Source organism: Cheilinus undulatus, linkage group 11 (genome assembly GCF_018320785.1).
Source record: "Cheilinus undulatus linkage group 11, ASM1832078v1, whole genome shotgun sequence".
Classification (NCBI taxonomy): Eukaryota; Metazoa; Chordata; class Actinopteri; order Labriformes; family Labridae; genus Cheilinus; species Cheilinus undulatus.
Window position 1 is genome coordinate 27657044 of NC_054875.1, and position 17611 is coordinate 27674654.

At 40.8% G+C, this 17611-nt stretch overlaps 1 protein-coding gene across 4 annotated transcripts in view; it reads left to right on the forward strand.

Annotated features, from left to right (window-relative positions):
- Positions 1-11568, forward strand: part of cacna2d3a (calcium channel, voltage-dependent, alpha 2/delta subunit 3a) — a 213339-nt gene extending 201771 nt beyond the window's left edge. For 3 of the 4 annotated variants that reach the window (XM_041799783.1, XM_041799785.1, XM_041799784.1), the window contains 3 exons: positions 6414-6526; positions 7517-7599; positions 10729-11568. In XM_041799783.1, coding sequence (XP_041655717.1) covers positions 6414-6526; positions 7517-7599; positions 10729-10821 — 289 coding nt within the window. In that variant the 3' untranslated portion in view covers positions 10822-11568. Of the gene's footprint in view, positions 1-5421; positions 5457-6413; positions 6527-7516; positions 7600-10728 lie in introns of those variants that run through there. The other variant, XR_005992575.1, reaches the window with a different exon arrangement.
- The last annotated feature ends 6043 nt before the right edge of the window (positions 11569-17611 follow it).

Consider the following 17611-nt stretch of genomic DNA (forward strand, 5'->3'; position numbering starts at 1 on the left):
CATTTGTTGTCTATTGAAAACACTTTTATCCCAGCAATCCATCAGAAAGGCACACTCACGGACACTCAGTCTCTCCTGCGGCAGTTTGACATACGAGGCATTTAGACGAGGGAGAGAGGTGGAAAAAAGGCTTCCTCTAAAAATGGGAAAATGAGTGTGGTCCCCATTAACAATTTGGGCTTTTCTGTCAGGCAATTGGGGGTGTTCTCTGGATCCCACCGATTGGCCCTTCATTGCTCCCAGCTGTGGAGCTGCCAGCGAAGCTCAGCAGCCCCTACGTATGTTTGTTTTCCTGGTGTGTCTGCTGTCGATACAGCGCCACAAGGTCAGCAGGGTAACCACTGCCCTGGGTGCTACGACTAAAATGTGGTCAGGGATGCAGTCAAAACCTGAGCACACACAATACACATCAGCTTCTTCTGAGAAACGCACCCGCATGACACAAGCACATGCTTCACAAAAGAATGGCCTCATCCTCGATGATGACACCGGAGCTGGGATTAGCGGGCAGGCCTGCGTGCTCTGAGCAACATGCTTTCAAATAAATCTTTTTTAGAGCACAATGAATTTGACAAAGTGAAATGGAGTTTTTATTTGGAGTATAGGGAATTTTATTGCTCATATTAGTAATAGTGGATTTCGGTGATAAACATCTGTTTCATGTTACAGGCTGACTGAGGCCTTCTCACATATTTTCATCAGGGAATGTGTGTGTGTGCTTTATGATTCTAGAAATAAAAGCCTAAGCTCTTGCCTGTTAAACCTTACTTTATTGTATCACGACTCTGCATTTGCATGTTTGATGTGATATTTGTCCATTCTTAAAGACTGGTAAGACAGAGTGACAGAGCCCAAGAAACAATGAAATCCAACAGATGATAAAATGGCCCTCTATATGATGATTTAACCTCCATTTATGCCCTGCCAGCTTCTCGCCACTGTAACATGAGATTTAGTACAAAGACTGTGTCATGCCTGTAACCAGAAAAGGTCTTCAATGGGACCATTAGTGACAATACTCACTGCCATATATCTTAAAATTACAAAAAGTCTTTTTTTAATTCTCTGGACCATCCCAGATGAGTTGTGTCCTGAAAAGAGAGACATTCAAAGCTGCAATGAGCTATGGCTTTTGAGCTGCAGTAAGATGTGTAGACGCGGTTTCATCTGTTAGAGATGCTTCAAATGCGTCTATGTCTTGATGTGCATGCCAAAAATAAAAGTATTGATGTGATAGCTGGATGTGAAAGGGCAATGCATAAAGCTTGGGTTTCATTTTTCAAGTTTTCAAAAAGATTTTAATGTAGTTGCAGAAATAAAATGTGAATAACAAAAAACAGTATTTCAAACTAGTAACAAGAGAAAGGACAAAAAAGTTGGTGTGGTGACCTTTATGGAATAAGCGTTTTTAAATATGTCATGAGCCTCAGAGGCTGTAAATTTGTATCATTATATCAGTTATGTGTTCTGATTGTTGGATTTTATACATTAATTTCACAGTCTTACATTCGCACCAGATCAACTGTTTCATATGTTCATTGCATGGGATATATTTTCACATCCATTTGACCACCCATAGTCTGTGTTTGGGAAGGGCAGAACCTTTGAAAAGAATTCTTGGAGGGTGATTGGGCAAACATTCTGTCATATTAATTATGGGCCAATCAGAGTGACAAGGCATATGACATAGCTGGCATGTGCAGCCCTGCTAGGTAAATTACATAACCTGAGCTCAACAGGTAGCCGCTCTCATTGTTCACTAATAATGGAGCCATTTGGTGAATCAAATCAATTCCAAAGCTGCCAAGAAAAACTTTTAATGTGTTCATGCCCACTACACCATGCCTTTCGTCCTTTTAATAAAGAAATGTTGTTCAGTTCTGATAAAACTGCTGCTCATAACTACACCCAAAATAATTACTTCATTGGCAGTAGCCATTGTTTACCGACTTGCAGTACAACTAAACCCCACCCATAGCTACTGCAAACTCGTGCTGAGGCTGGTCAAGGAAAAAGCTAAAACATATTATATATAATATATATAATAATATATAAATATATAATATACTGAGGTTCGTAGGTGTTCTTTTGATCAAAACTGCTGCCTAGCTCTTATTAACAACTGCTGCTATAGCCTCACCAGAGCTTGTCGCTTCACCAGCAGCCATTGTTTACTGTCTATAAGTACAACTAAACCTACCATCTCATTCACCTGAAATGATGCTGATTGGTCAGGTCTTTCTCAGACTGGGCATGAACGTTTCAGAGTGAAGCTTTGCAAGATGGATCTGCCTGTTGACAGACAGTTCCTCAGTAAACTGGACAATATTGTTTTGCATTTTAGATTCCCAGTTCCTCTACAAATTAGCCTTTTTTCTTATTTTTTTTGGTGACAAATTTTTTTTTTTAAGGTTTACTTTGGGCATTTATTTGACAGAGGAGGACAGTGGATAGAGTCGGAAACAGGGATGAGAGCAGGGGAGAGACGTGCGGTAAATGGCCTCAGGCCGGATTCGAGCCCGGGCTGTCCGCATACATGGGGTGCGCGCGCCTTAACCACTCGGTTAAGTGGTTAAGGCGCGCCCCACAAAATTTTAATTTGATGGCACATTTTATTTTTAAAAACTTACCTCCCAAAGTGTGGGCCAGGGCCCTCTGGTGGGCCCTGGAAGTACTGCAGGCATGCCACAGGAGGACTTTTGCATGAATAAAATGAACAAAGAAAAACACTGATTCAGCCAGGACCAGTTTGACAAGAAACACACATGATTTACAGTGTATACATTTTCATTTTATTAGGAGTAATACATTTTCTCTAATTGCTGTTATTTATGTTTGGTGGTGGGGCTGTTGTAGGATCCCCCTGCCCTTCCATAAGCCTATATGGAAAGCATCGAGCAAGAACAGCACATATTCCTGCTCTTCCTGTGCCTACAAGGAAAGTCTAAGGCAGATAGAGAAACAGTAATAATCCCAGAGCAGAGCAGGCATAAAGAACAACAGAATGACATTAAGTCAGATAAAGTATAGAGGAGTGAGCTGGGGTGGAGGAGGGCTGCAAAAAACAGGTTGCAGAGGGAGCAGCAAAGCATAGCCAGGCTAGAGTAGTGTAAATATGGCAGCACGAGTGCAATTAGCCAGTAGTGTGCTTTGAGTGAATCAGCTCTGCATTAACTGATGAGGGCTTGTGTGAGATCAGCTGGTCTCAAATATATGGCGGTGCCTGAACTTACACAATTCACAAAATCTTTGGAAACTGAAATAATGTTTGAATTAAAGCTATCAAAATTAGTTGCGTTAATTGCAAATTAATTAAGGCCTACAATTAGTGCACTATTTTTTATCACATTAATCTCATAATTTATTTTCCCATTCAGCACACTTTATTAAAGCCACTGCAGTCTCTCCCTACAGACACAATGAGGTAAAATAAGTCCACTATTGCTTCTTAATGTCTTATTCACATCAAAAACTGACAGACAACTCAGTGGACAAGTCAAAAGTCGTCTGTACATCGTGTTATCAACCAATTACTTTTTTACTGTCCCCTTATGTCCTTTTCAATCCATAAGTTCCTTTTTTCAGTAGATCAGTTCATGTTAAAATGTTTGTTTTACAAATAAAAGTAGCTTTGTGTCCCAACAGGGAGTCAATTACCCCTTGTTTAAGACGGTTCAAAAATAAAAAATGACTCAAAAACAGTTTTAAATGCAAAAATAGGGGATATTTTAAAATGTGATCAAAAGGATGAGATTAATCGCGATTAACGAAATTCTTAGAGCAGTTGTGATTTAAAATTTTAATCTTCTGACAAATTAACAGCCGACTTTTTACCATCTTTTTTGTCTGGTGTACGAAATGGGTGTCATGGTTGAACTGGCATTGGATTAACTGGTGACACTGTTAAATATTCTGCACATCACAGTTGTAAGACAATATCAATTCTTCATTAGACATAAGGTTTTTAGGAAAGCATTTGTAGAGTCATAAAGTATAGTAGTAGTAGTTCAAAGAGATAAATATTTGCAAAGGTGGCTTTTGCAGGTACCTGCTCAAAACATAAAAACAATAGGACTTTTTAATTGTAATCTGTGACTCTGCAAAGGCTTTCCAATTTATATGTCTAATAATAATTCTCTCCATGTAAAGTGGAAGTATGCAGGTGAATCTCTGAATCTCGTGATATGGTTGTACGGGGATTTGGTGGGTCCTCGAGGATTTTTTAGGTTTCACAGGTTTTGACCACAACATACTGAAGATTAGGAAAGGCTGTTCCAAACTCATGAAACTTCTCATGGCTCTTTTTTCTCTACCTTTAGGATCTATTAACATTTTGTCACAAGCTTTTTATCTCCATTTGCTACAATCTACAAGAAGGTAAAAATCTGAAATTCATTTTACAATCCCTCTTTGTGTCCCCCTGAAAATATATTTTTATATTACATTCATATAAAAGTGTCAAAAGGCTTAAAAAGGAGATCTGGGACTATGCTGCTCATTTTCCTCAGGAGTAATGAGACAGATGGAAATAAAATGACAGCATGGCTCTCAAAACCCACAATTCTGTTTGTTGAGGTTTTATTGGATCAATCTCAGCTCAATGAATTAGTAATTGTTAAATTACACTCAGTAATTACTGGTCAAATCTCCCAACTGTGATGATAGACATTTCTGAAAACCATACAGCGTGTGCAGTTATGGTTATTGGTTAGTTATGCAATGATTAAATCACTGGAAAAATGTGAATATTCTGCACAGGACCAACATAAATATTGTGTTCAGCCAGAATAGAGCACAGAGTGTTATATGCATGAAAACACAGATCAACTTTAATGCTGATCTGAGTCAGAAGCAAAGAAAATGTAGAACATAATGAGAACTGAATAATTATCATATTAGCTCAATGCTAAAATGAGCTTCAGTGGCACTGACACTGGATATAAAGGGTTTTATTCCATGATGCTAAAAAGTGCTGATAAGCTGTCCTAATTCTTATCAGCTCCAGTTTAGGATCAGATGATGTGTTTTGTAAGAACTTTCAGAGGATGACACATTTTATTTCCCACTTTGGTCAGATCTTACCCTTGATTTTGTTATTTTTTAAACCACATTTTTCTTTCTTTGAGGATCTCTTTTACCTCCCGTATTTTGCCTTTTTATGCTTCAATTGGATATCTTAGTTGTCAGCTGCTCTGTGGGTCAGCGGGCCACCTGAAGCCTCAGCATTACAACTCTGCGTGTGCAGTCTTGGCAGTTTGTGTCTTTGAGAGAGTATGCATGAATGTATTTGTGTCCAAGTGTGCATGTATGTGCGGCGTAGTGCTCCCTTTCCCAGTACCGGGTATGTTCAAGGCCAGCAGCTGTGCTGTCAGGATGTGTTTAAGTCTTTTCTCCATGAACACTTGCTCTGCTTTCTATCAGCAGGCTGAGCTGGGCCGGCCCGGCACTGAGCAGGGGTGAGTACGGATTATTAAACATCAGCAGATACTAATTCACCCTGATTGGAACTGGCTTGGCCTGTTTGCTGGTCTGGTTTGGTTTGGTTTGGCTGGTCACAGTGGGATATGTGTATTAGAGTGTGGTGGGTTGGTGCTTCTCTGGGATTGGAGGCTGTTTGTGGTCAGATTAAATTGGTCATAATATTGAATTAGTAAGAATTGAGATGTTCCTGTAGGTCTTTTCTTCATTGCCTTTAGTCCTGTTCTGCTTCAGAAAAGTTGGGCGGGTGTGTACAGTATTTCTACATTTTTGTGTGTTAGCTCTTTCGCACGCGCATGCTCTCATACGTGTCTGATAAATGCCTCATAGTGAACTCTATAAATCACCCAGCTGCTGCAAAGAAGAGGGAGGGAGAGAGCAAAAGATAAAGAAAGAAAGGGCGACAGAAAGAAGAGATCATCTTTACGACCTTTCTTCTTCATAAAGCTTATCCTCTCTCATAAATCACTGGCCAGGAGGTCGAGGCAAGCCCTGATCTCTCAGGCCAGTAAAACACAGTCATGGGAGGCTGTGAGCACAAAAAGTGTGGTTCTCATTTGTTTCTCTTTGGAGTGTTTTACATTCAGCAACACTTCATTGGCACTTGCTTTAGAGGGATAAAACAAAGACAAAAGACAACGAATGAAGAAGAGGAGTGAGTCAGTGAAGTTTTGGAGTATCTTTAACATGTGTTTGTCTGTCTATGTCTCTTTATTGACAGTTGGCAGTGAGACAAGTCATCTTGACATGCATCCAGAGCATCTCCTCTCTGTCGGGGAGACTGTGAACACTCATAACACAAATCCTCTGACACACATGGAAATTTACATCATATCCATGCGCCTTGTCTGCTCGCCAGTCCCAACTCTCAGTGCTCCTTCTTCCTTCCTCATCTTTTTTAATCTCTTTCTGGCTGTCTGTGCTGTGATTGGCAGGTCCTTTGTGATCCAGCAGATCCCCAGCAGTAATCTCTTCATGGTGGTGGTGGACAACAAGTGCGACTGCAGCATGTTCGAGCCAATCACCATGGACCCCATCGAGATCATGTATATCCTTTAAATCAGGCCAAGAAATGGGAATGACTTTGCTGAAGAGTTTGTGTAAAATGTCTAATTGGAGGGAAATGGCACTGAATTGAATTATACTCAGTAAAAGGGGCTACATTTCACAGGGATTTTGGAAAAGTGGATTAAAACTACAAAAATAGCTGAAATTGTTATAGTTCACATTTGGACTGGATGAGGAATTTTGCGATGAAATGGAAAATACATGAAAGAATAAGTGAAGACAGGGATTTTTGAGGGTAGCTGTGATGTGTGTTACAGCTGGTGTGACGCAGGCTTTCCCCCCCAACTGAGAAAAAATAACATTAATACCTTTTTATGTTTTTCTTTTTTGGATAAGCCGACTCTCTTCTGTATAGTTAGGGTGCATCAAGATGTAAATAGCATGGGATATTTTAATTTTAGAGGATGCTTTGTGGAGTTTGTTTGCCCTCTACCCCCCTCATGCAGGACTGCTGTGAGGGATGAGATCTGAAGCTCTACCAGAGGTCTGTCTGACAGTGAAGTGTGTATCTTTGTGTCCGTGTTTGGCATGTGTTACACAACATCCCTCTCTGTGATGGGATTCCAATCAATAGCAGACACAGCTCAGACTAGTCTAACTCAAAAGGAGCTTCACCACATACACCAGCAAGTTCCTCCTGCAACGTGTGTTTCCCTGAAACTTTATACACCACAGTCATGCTGTATATACATGTCCACCACTGTTTATTTTGTTGCAGAGTGCTTACTGTAGAATAAAGCCTGCCATTCTGTTGCTATGCAACAAAAGAAAAAATCATCAAACACAAGCTGTGGGGTTTGCTTTCTTTTTTCCCAGACCAGAAGAATAGCTGCATCCATAAGAAGCTCTTTCAACAGTGCACCTTTAAAACATGAACTCCTTTCCATTATAAACAAAAAAGTACAGGCCAGCAGGAAAACACCCTGCAGAGAGTACACAGTGTCTGTTGTTGCCTTAACTTCAGCTGCACATAATGAATCTCTCAAGTGTGAGAGGCTGAAGATGCAAAAGGACAGGAGGCGCCCGGATACCTGTCACCCTTTTCACCCAGAGGTACCAGCTCCACAAAAACACTCACACAGAGATCTGTCTCTTTTATTTACCTTTATATTTAAGTGAAATATTCTATGTTTTTATTTAGTTTATTAGGTTATTCGACACGGGCTATGCAGAACACAGCTGTTGAGCCAGAGATAACTATAATGCAAAATTACATATGTGGTCCCAGGGCAGGAAGATCTAAAAAACACATTGCATAAAACTGCTTAAAAACAGTATGCAAACAATTAAAAACAAACAAGGTTCACAACAGGGCACCACAGAAAGCAAAATATATTACATTCTATTGAAGACTGTTTCATATGTACAGTTGAAACCAGAAGTTTACATACACTATATAAAAAGGCACATAAACTTTTTTTTCTCACCGTCTAACATTAAATCAGATTAAACTTTTCCTGTTTTTGGTCAATTAGGATTACCAAAATTATTTCTATCTGCTAAATGCCAGAATGATGAGAAAATGATTTTTTTTAAGTCAACTTTTATTACTTTCTTCAAAGTCAGAAGTTTACATACACTAAGATTACTATGCCTTTAAACAATTTGGGAAAGCCCAGATGATGATGTCATGTCTTTGGAAGCCTCTGATAGGTTAATTGACAACATTTGAGTTAATTAGAGGCACACCTGTGGATGTATTTTAAGGCACACCTGAAACACACTGCTTCTTTGTGTAACATCATGGGAAAATCAAAAGAAATCAGCCAAGATATCAGGAAGAGAATTGTGGACTTGCACAAGTCTGGTTCATCCTTGGGTGCAATTTCCAGATGCCTGAAGGTGCCACGTTCATCTGTTCAAACAATTATACGCAAGTGTAAACACCATTGGAATGTCCAGCCATCATACCGCTCAGGAAGGAGACGGGTTCTGTGTCCCAGAGATGAACGTGCTTTGGTCTGAAAAGTGCATCTCAACTCAAGAACAAAAGCAAAAGACCTTGTGAAGATGCTGGCTGAAGCTGGTAAGAGTGTGTCATTATCAACAGTCAAACGAGTCCTGTACCGACATGGGCTGAAAGGCCACTCTCCCAGGAGGAAGCCATAACTCCAAAAGAAACATAAAAAAGCCAGATCACAGTTTGCAAATGCACACAGGGACAAAGACCTTAATTTTGGGAGACATGTTCTGTGGTCTGACGAAACTAAAATAGAACTTTTTGGCCATAATGACCATTGTTACATTTGGAGAATAAAGGGGGAAGCTCGCAAGCCTGAGAACACCATCCCAACTGTGAAATATGGGGGTGGCAGCATCATGTTGTGGGGTTGTTTTGCTGCAGGAGGGACTGGTGCACTTCACAAAATAGATGGTATCATGAGGAAAGAACATTATGTGGAAATACTGAAGCAACATCTCAAGACATCAGCCAGGAAGTTAAAGCTTGGGCGCAAATGGGTTTTCCAAATGGACAATGACCCTAAGCACACTGCCAAACTGGTTACAAAGTGGCTTAAGGATAACAAAGTCAATATTTTGGAGTGGCCATCGCAAAGCCCTGATCTCAATCCCATTGAAAATTTATGGGCAGAGCTGAAAAGGCATGTGCAAGCAAGGCGGCCTACAAACTTGGCTCAGTTACACCAGTTCTGCCAGGAGGAATGGGCCAAAATTCCTGCAAACTATTGTGAGAAGCCTGTGGAAGCATATCCAAAACATCTGACCCAAGTCATACAGTTTAAAGGCAATGCTACCAAATACTAATGAAATGTATGTAAACTTCTGACTCTCAAGAAAATAATAAAAAATTGTCTAAAAAAATGATCTCTCTCATTATTCTGGCATTTAGCAAATAGAAATAATTTTGGTAATCCTAATTGACCAAAAACAGGAAAAGTTTAATCTGATTTAATGTTAGATGGTGAGAAAAAAAAGTTTATGTGCCTTTTTACATAGTGTATGTAAACTTCTGGTTTCAACTGTAGCTTTTAATCAGTGATCACGTGATTGCTTTGCCTTGAGCCATGATTTAAGCTTTGTTTAGATTTTCTAAAACCAGTTTTCTCAAATTTAATTGAACAGTCGCCTCTTGCTGAAGTCCTGGTCTCCTGAGTTTTACTCAGAGGTGGAAAAAGTACACAAAGTACGCGGATAGAATTGTAACCGAATGGGATGAGCAATAATTCTTTTTGCATATAAAACCAAAGGAAAAGGTACACAACTGTTGAACTCAAGTAAAGTTACTCTGGTTAAAATGCACTGAAGTCAAAGTAAAAGTAGTATTCTATAAATCTACCCAAGTAAAAGTAGAAAGTGTTTCATTTAAAGTTTACTCTATGTTCTGAGTTTGCTACTGAGAAATTGTACTGTAAAATATGATCTGCCTTATTTGCAAGAACAACAAGAGAAAAGATATACAACCAGGCTGTTCAGGTAAAGTCACACCTCTACAATAGAGGTGACTACACAAAAAACATGATATTGTTCATTATAACACTTTAAAAATGCCTTCATTGGTTCACACTACATATGGTTCAACTAGGTGTTAATAAACTCTATATGAGTTTAATGAACGCTGTCAATTTTATTGTGTAGGTGACAGTTGCAGAAACTCTTTGGTAGGTAGGTCTGCTTTGGTATGAATAAAGCCAAGACAATGCAGACTGATGACGAATTACCACTATGCGTCCTTTAGGAACACCTATAGTCTAACTCAGTCGATAACTTCACTCATCGTGCAACCGTGTCTCACATCAAAAACAACAACAATCCACCAGAAACAGCCGACTCTACAGAGTTGAACTATCAATGGTGGATCAACACTGTCAAATTACTCCAACACTGAAGACCATTTCACTCAGAATGCAGTTAAAATTACACTTTAGGAGTTAAAATCCGCACCCTGAGATATCTACACTCCAGTTTTTGCTGCACAACATCTTTGTTTTGGGTGATGTGGAATCATTCTCTCACCATGTGCTACTGTGTAGTAGCCTGACCATAAAATAATTTAAACATCAGACACATGTCTGCAAAACAAAAAAGACTGTCAGAAGTCATTAAATTATATACTATAGGGACAAAAGTGTTTGGCCACCAGGCCATTACACCAACAAGGACTGTAATGACATTGTACTGTAAATCATTTCTCTGTTAATAATTCCCTCCCTTTCTCTGTAGGAGAACTCCATGGAGTGTGGAGGAGCTGCAGGTCTCTCCTTGTCTCTCACTGCGATACTGCTGTGCGTCCTCCTGTCTCTTTTCCCGAGGTGACCAGAGCCAGCCGCACCTCACCATCCAAAACTTGACTTGGATCGGCTTGGCAAAAGAACAGCAGCAATGCCACAGGAGAAAAAAAAAACACTCATGACCCTTTTTACATTGCGCCCAATTCCAAATCACCACCTACAAAGCCCCTCGCCCTGAGGAACCCCTCTACCAGGCACTTATTTGAAAGGATTGAAACAGATAGCTGTTTAGATAGACATCATTAAGGTGCTTTAGCAATATCACACAAGCGGCACAAAGAGGATTTCGGGGCAAGTTTAACAAAGTAATACTGCTTACGATGCACATAGTAGCTTTTAAACTGCACAGGTGACACCCACACCACTACGTTCAGTCCTTTCAGGTAGCAGCTAAGGGCCGGGGTCCGTAGCTGGGCTTGGAACTGGGCATTAGAGCCACGTAACACCATGTGGAGAGAGACAGGTGCACCTCCCCCCTGACCCGCTCTGATGAATTTCAATGGACAATAATGATTAAAAAGATCATACTGAAGATGAATACATGTGGCCAGGGTTGTAAAGAAATGTTTGTCTGATGATTTTTTTCATTATGAGAAAAAAAAGTCTAAATATGAAGAATAAAGAGTTTTATTTATAATTTGCAAGTGATACCCATAAACTGTGAGATTTTGAGTCCTCTGATGTGAGTGGTTGTTAATTTTTGAGCTTTGCCTTATTGAAGAATATTGGTCCTGTTTGTGTACTTTTAAAATAAAATGATTTTGAAAATGGATGTCATTGTTGTTTAAAGACTCTCAGTGGAGAACAATGGGCTTTATATGAAGGAAAAGTTCTCATCCCTATTGACTGTTTTGTTGTCATTGGCAGAGTTCACCAATCATTACCGTTCCTGCTCTTATTGGTCGTCTGTTGGGGAATGTTTGGATGTTTTCAGACTCCACGTAGGCTTATGTGTGCGTTTTTTGTGTTTTGTTCCTCTGTCATTCAAAAAGCCTTCCCCCCACGGGCTTATCCCCCACACAAAGAGAGACAACAAAGACCATGACAGTGGAATTGAAGGCCAACCACAACATACATCTGCATTTGCTTAGGAAATTGACACAAACTATGCTTTGACATTTTCTGACAAACACATATGTACACGCTAGAATAAGATTCGTATGTGTTTGTGCGTGCATGTGGAGGAAAACAAGAAGTAAGAAATGGTAGAAGTTTTCAGAGGCTCTGTTGTACAAGCAGGGGGCCGCACTATTGTGGTCCCTATGCTCAACATCAAACGTGCTTCATCTCTGACTCCTTCATCACCTCCCAGCCAGCCCGTCCCAGTCACCCCTTCTTCCTCCTCCTCCTCTTTTGACAAGGTAATTCTCACCGTCCTAGTGGGTCTAATCTGTCCTCTGCTGTTTCACTGATCTGGTCCCTTGAGCAACACTGTTTGACTCTAATCATTTCCAGTTATCCTGCTCTTCCTCTCCCTCTCTATGCTCCACAGACTCCCCGACTTGCTGTTGGGTCATTTATCACTGCATAATGGGAGTGAAGCTGTTTTGGGTCATGCATTCAATCCGGTCTGTGATTCCTTCCTGTTTGCCAGATGACTTATGGGAAAGTGCATGCAATGTGTGTACAAAAGGAAGACTCAGAAAGCAATCTTCTCTCTGGGAAAATGCCACACTAGCAGCCCCGTCGCCACCTCAGGGTGCTGTGAGTGATAAATGCTCATCTCTGTTTTCTGTAAGCTGTTTTCCCCACACACTAGCAGGGGAACATAACCCATGCAGATGCTAAAGGGTGCGGTTTCACTGCGCATGGCTTATATAGTGTTTCAGAGGTGAGAAAAGGAATTCAGGTACCTTTTGAACTGCAATTTGAATGTTTGAACACTAAAAAAACGAGGCAAGGATGACAAAAATAAGAAAAGAGAGAACTGTTTCTGTGCAAAATCATAATACGATATGAAAAGATATGAAACAATACGATACAGTACAATGTGATGTGAATACGATATGATACACTTTGTTGTCCCTTTGGCAAACATTGTCATGGTCTTCAATTCTCAATAGCATTGGCTGTCTCTACATACATGAAAAATAAAAGCAAACAACAGTCCACATGTAAATAGAGAGGCACAAGCAAACTGATAATAATACAGACATGCGGTACAGGTTTTAGGTCTTTTTACTCAAGCATTCATTATGAATTTTAACACAGATAATCTTTACTGTCTACAGCAGCTTTTCCTTAACTTTTGCCTGCTGCAGCCCAGTTTGAGACCTAAAAATCTTCTAGGGGTGCATCAATTAGCCCTTGTACAACCATAACATGAGACAAAAGAGAAAAGTTATCATTTTCCAACTCTAAATTGGCCTCTGCATTGCAAATATCATCAGAAAATTTCTACATACATTGAATATGATCAATACACCTTACAAAAAAGTGATGTTTTTCCACAGTTTAACCAATTTACCTGGCGTAGAGGTGATCAATATTACAAATACTCAGTCCTGCAGACCTCCATCATAGTCCAGTCAGATGAAGGGAGACAAGAGTCTAAAAGAGTCTTGTAGTGAGCTAAGATGCTAGCTTAGCCCCTTTAACATATGAGAACTCCTAATTTTGTCACAGACATGCTTTTAATTGAAATTGTTATGTTACAGACTGAATAAACCTTGTGAAGTGAGTGTCCAGGTAATGATGTAACATTCATGAACAAGCCTCCTCTATGAACCAGCTCTTTAATGTGAGCCACAGTAGCTAGCTCCTGTCTGAGTACCAGTTTCCTTTCCTCCAACCTTTGGTGTTATTTAATCCACATTTAAAAAAGCAAAACTGTTTAAAAGTGAAAAGCTGTTAGGGAGCCAAACGGCCAGATCTACTGCACTGAAAATGATCTGGATGTCTAAGAGAAATAGATTTCACAACACTTAAGAGTGAACATCAGCTGAGGGAACACAGGAAAAATCATAGTTTTTTGTGGTAAAACTGGACTGAACCAAACCGGACTGTTTGTGAAAACAGACCATACTAGAGTGGCGTCCATCTACCATTTACACAGAGGCTTTTTTAAATCCCTGCCTGCTGCCATTTCTCTGTGTTTTTTGTACCTTTTTACCTGAATATTGCACTAACTTTGGGAGTGTTTTTATTTTAGCACTTTGAATGCTTGGCACAGTTGTAAACAGTCAAAATGTGGGCTTTTTTTTAGCATCTCTCTATGCAAAATCACTACTTGCTCCCCAACGGGCGATCTCCACTACAGCATAACATCATCTGCATAGTACCCATAGAGCCATGGTTAGACTATATAGCCTAGCTTCCCCAAGCACATCCTGGTTAAAGGGGCAGTGCACACTGATATCACTAGAGGCTAATGGCACTACTTTCACCAAGTGCCTCATGCAACCCAACTTCAAAAATTCCAAAATTCCCTTTAATTATCAAATCGTAGTTAATTCCTCACTCATTCTATGCAATTAACACAATTTTTATAAATTTTTGCACCTTTTCTGCCTTCTGAAGTTTACTTCAGATAAGAATTGATCAGCACTTCTCCTGTACAAGTGTTTTTGAGTATTTGTTTCTACTTAAACATAGAACATATTTACTTTGCCACCTCTACCAAAGATCACAACAAAAAGACACTTAGAGCCTCCATCCTTTAGAGGCTTACTTCAAGCCAGAGTGAGAGAGAAACATCAGTGAAGGCTTTTCATGAGGAGACATCCACATTCCTTCTGAGTGATCTGATGTGTGCTGCTGTTTGTGGTGGGATGGAGCCCCTGTGTGAGGAGTCACTGATCACTGGGACACAATGGCCTGAGGGGGCCCTGCAGCTCAAAACACACCCATCCATCAGTGCACACACCACTCCAACCCTGTTTGCGCGCCATTATCTTGCCTACATGAGAAATCTCCTCTGCTAATATGCCGAAAGACGGATGACGGTGAATCCTGCACATATTCTCACATTTGTGCAAACACATGGTCTTTACTGCGCATTAACGCACACATATAGGAGCAGGATGGAGGTGGTCACACAGAGGGCAAAGCTTTTGGTGTAACCTCCTTCGACAGAGTGGATAGCATTGGTGGTTTGCATTGAGGACCACAGATATGTTTAAATGGAAATGATTCTGAGCAGCTGAACCACACCAGGGCCACACACAGGCCCGGTGACCACAACACGCCACAGCTAAGACAAGCTGGGAAAACACACACGCCATTCTGTCGGCATTCCAGGGTGAAAATCTCCCTATGTGCATGTCTCTTTATGTTTGAGGATAGACTTACAGTAGTGCATATGTAAAGTTAAAGACACAATAAGAGAAGAAGAATTCAGAACATTTGGTTTTTATTTTGTGCTCTCTCTGGTCTTCATGATACGGATTAAATATCTGCATCGTTTGTTTTTGTTTTTTCTTTTGGAACATTTGGTTGATATTTTCATCCCCTTGCCCTCAGATCTAGTTCTCTTTCCAAACCTTTTCACCTTTTTCCCCCTGATAATGACCAGACCTCTGGACTCCCTCACCCGCACGCATACGCCATCACATCAGAGACCAAAACTAAACCAAACCCCAAAGACAAATTTGTTCCTGTGCATGCCAGGAGACACACTGCTGCCAAGGTTGAGAGGTGCCAGCTGAAAACATACACAGAGTTAGTTTAGTACCCCATGCTGGGACAGGAAGAAAAGCCTTTAGTGGTTGTGGATGTCTCAGTGCGCCCGAGGACCTGACACCCAGCTGAACTAATAATCTGTCTGATGGTTTTTTAGTGTTGTTCTGCCCTGATAAGAATTCACAGAGAGGCAGGGTCTTCATAATTTTGAATCACCATCACAGTCTTCTTTCAGGTATTTAGCTTCTCCTCAGTCAAATATTGAATAACAAAACCAGAACAAATCATAGGCATATATTTAGCATTCCATCCTGTGTTTGTGCAAACAAGCTGAGGGAGATTTTTCAGCGTTCACATATTCAGCCGAGTCTTTGTAGCGACGACCTGCCAGGCAGCCAAGTCCACGGAAAGCCTCATTGGGTTACACATGGCAAGGTGAGCAATGGCCTGGAGGGGCGTACATATTGGCTCCCTCAAACAGGAAGCGGCCCAGGAGCCCCTACACCCCACCCCTTAGCCCCCCTGCCTCGCCTTGAATCTGCCACTCAGGCTGTTTTTAGGCCGCTTTAACAGAATGGACAGTCAGGAGGGAATAAAGAGAAGAGAGGGGAGAATGAGAGAAGAAAGCTAGATTGGAGGTCAGGGAGGCAACGGAGGGAAAAGGCAGACTGATTACAGCCAAGTAGGTGGTCTCACGGTTTAAGCAATGCTATTGGCTCTTTTAAGTTCCCAGGTCTCTGGGACTGGGATTGAGAATGGCTATAAGAGCATTCCCCTCGCATCACAGTTCATCAGCATCAGAGTGTTTGTCTTGGATGGAGGAGCAATCAGTCAGTTAAGAAGTAATCGCCGTCAGCTGCCCTATGACTGCTGTTGATGTTGATGTGATTATTGATGCTGAGTTTTTTTTAAACATGGCGTCTCTGGGCACGGTGTGGTTACGTCAAACTTTTATAGAAGTCTGTGTTTGAATTGTATCTTTATACCCCAGCTGGAGACTTACTCCTGCTAACTCTCCATGAACTCAGTGTGGACGGAGCTAAATGGCTGCTCTTATTGGCACATTAGTTCAAAAGTGTGTGTGTGTGAGCGTGCATCTGCTCCACTGGTTTTTCCCACAGTTTATGCTGAAGCAATAAACAGAAACAGTATATAATAAATCTATATTGTATAGTCAATAATGTCCAGTATCATATGTATTTGTGTTAAATTGGGTGTCAGTGCTTCATAAAATATGCATCTGTGAGTATGTATGTACTTGGCCTGACCAATGAGCCACATGTTCTGTACAAGCCTGGCTCTAGGACTCCTACGCCCCTTATTTTGCATAGCAGAGCAGTGAAAGGAAGGCTTTGGTTACAACCACAGTCCCTGACAGAAAAATCACTGCACCAATGTGACATTTATATGCCCTAGTGTCCCCTGCTCACTCCCTCTCTCACCCATTATTACCCTCTTGACCGTAAGAAAGCTCTTGACACCAACCGCAGCCCTGTACATCCTCCTTCACACTAACCGCCATCCCGCCCCTTTTCTGCATCTCTGATTTAATCTCCTCTTTATGCTCATGTGTACATCATACATTTGTGTATGTGGTTGTTTCCTCCTGCTCTTTCTCCCCTTAACCATCTGCAGAGGACATGACATCAGTAAGGGCTAACATTGGGCGCTGACGTGTGTTTTGTGGTAAGTGGGCTGTGATGTTTTTTTTAGATAGACAGTCTCAGCGGAGGCCAGCTGATTAGGGCTCCTTCATGTTGCACTTTTACAGTTAAAGGCAGTATTGTAATCAAAAACAATCACCGCTTTAATGTTCTCGGCATGATCTCGTGTCTGTGGGTGGAAATATGACTTTTTGTGATTCATAATGCTTATTAGTGGGTGTATGGAGTGTATTATTAATGAGCTGTGTAATCTAAAACGCCTGCAGTGTGTCATTACTGGGAGAGGAACAGAGGAAGCTACACGTAGTCTGATTTGTCCAAAATGAAAAGATGACAAAAGGGAGGCTAAAAGAGTGTAAGAATGGAGAGAAAAAAAGCTAAGAATGACATGAGCGAGAGAAAGGGAGAAAGAAAGATGATTTGAGCTTACTTGAGTGTAGAGAATTGTAGTAATCCTCCAAAAATGCTGTCATCATTTATGTTCAAAGTACGCTTACATCTAACCTTGACACCACATGTGTGGTTGCAAAA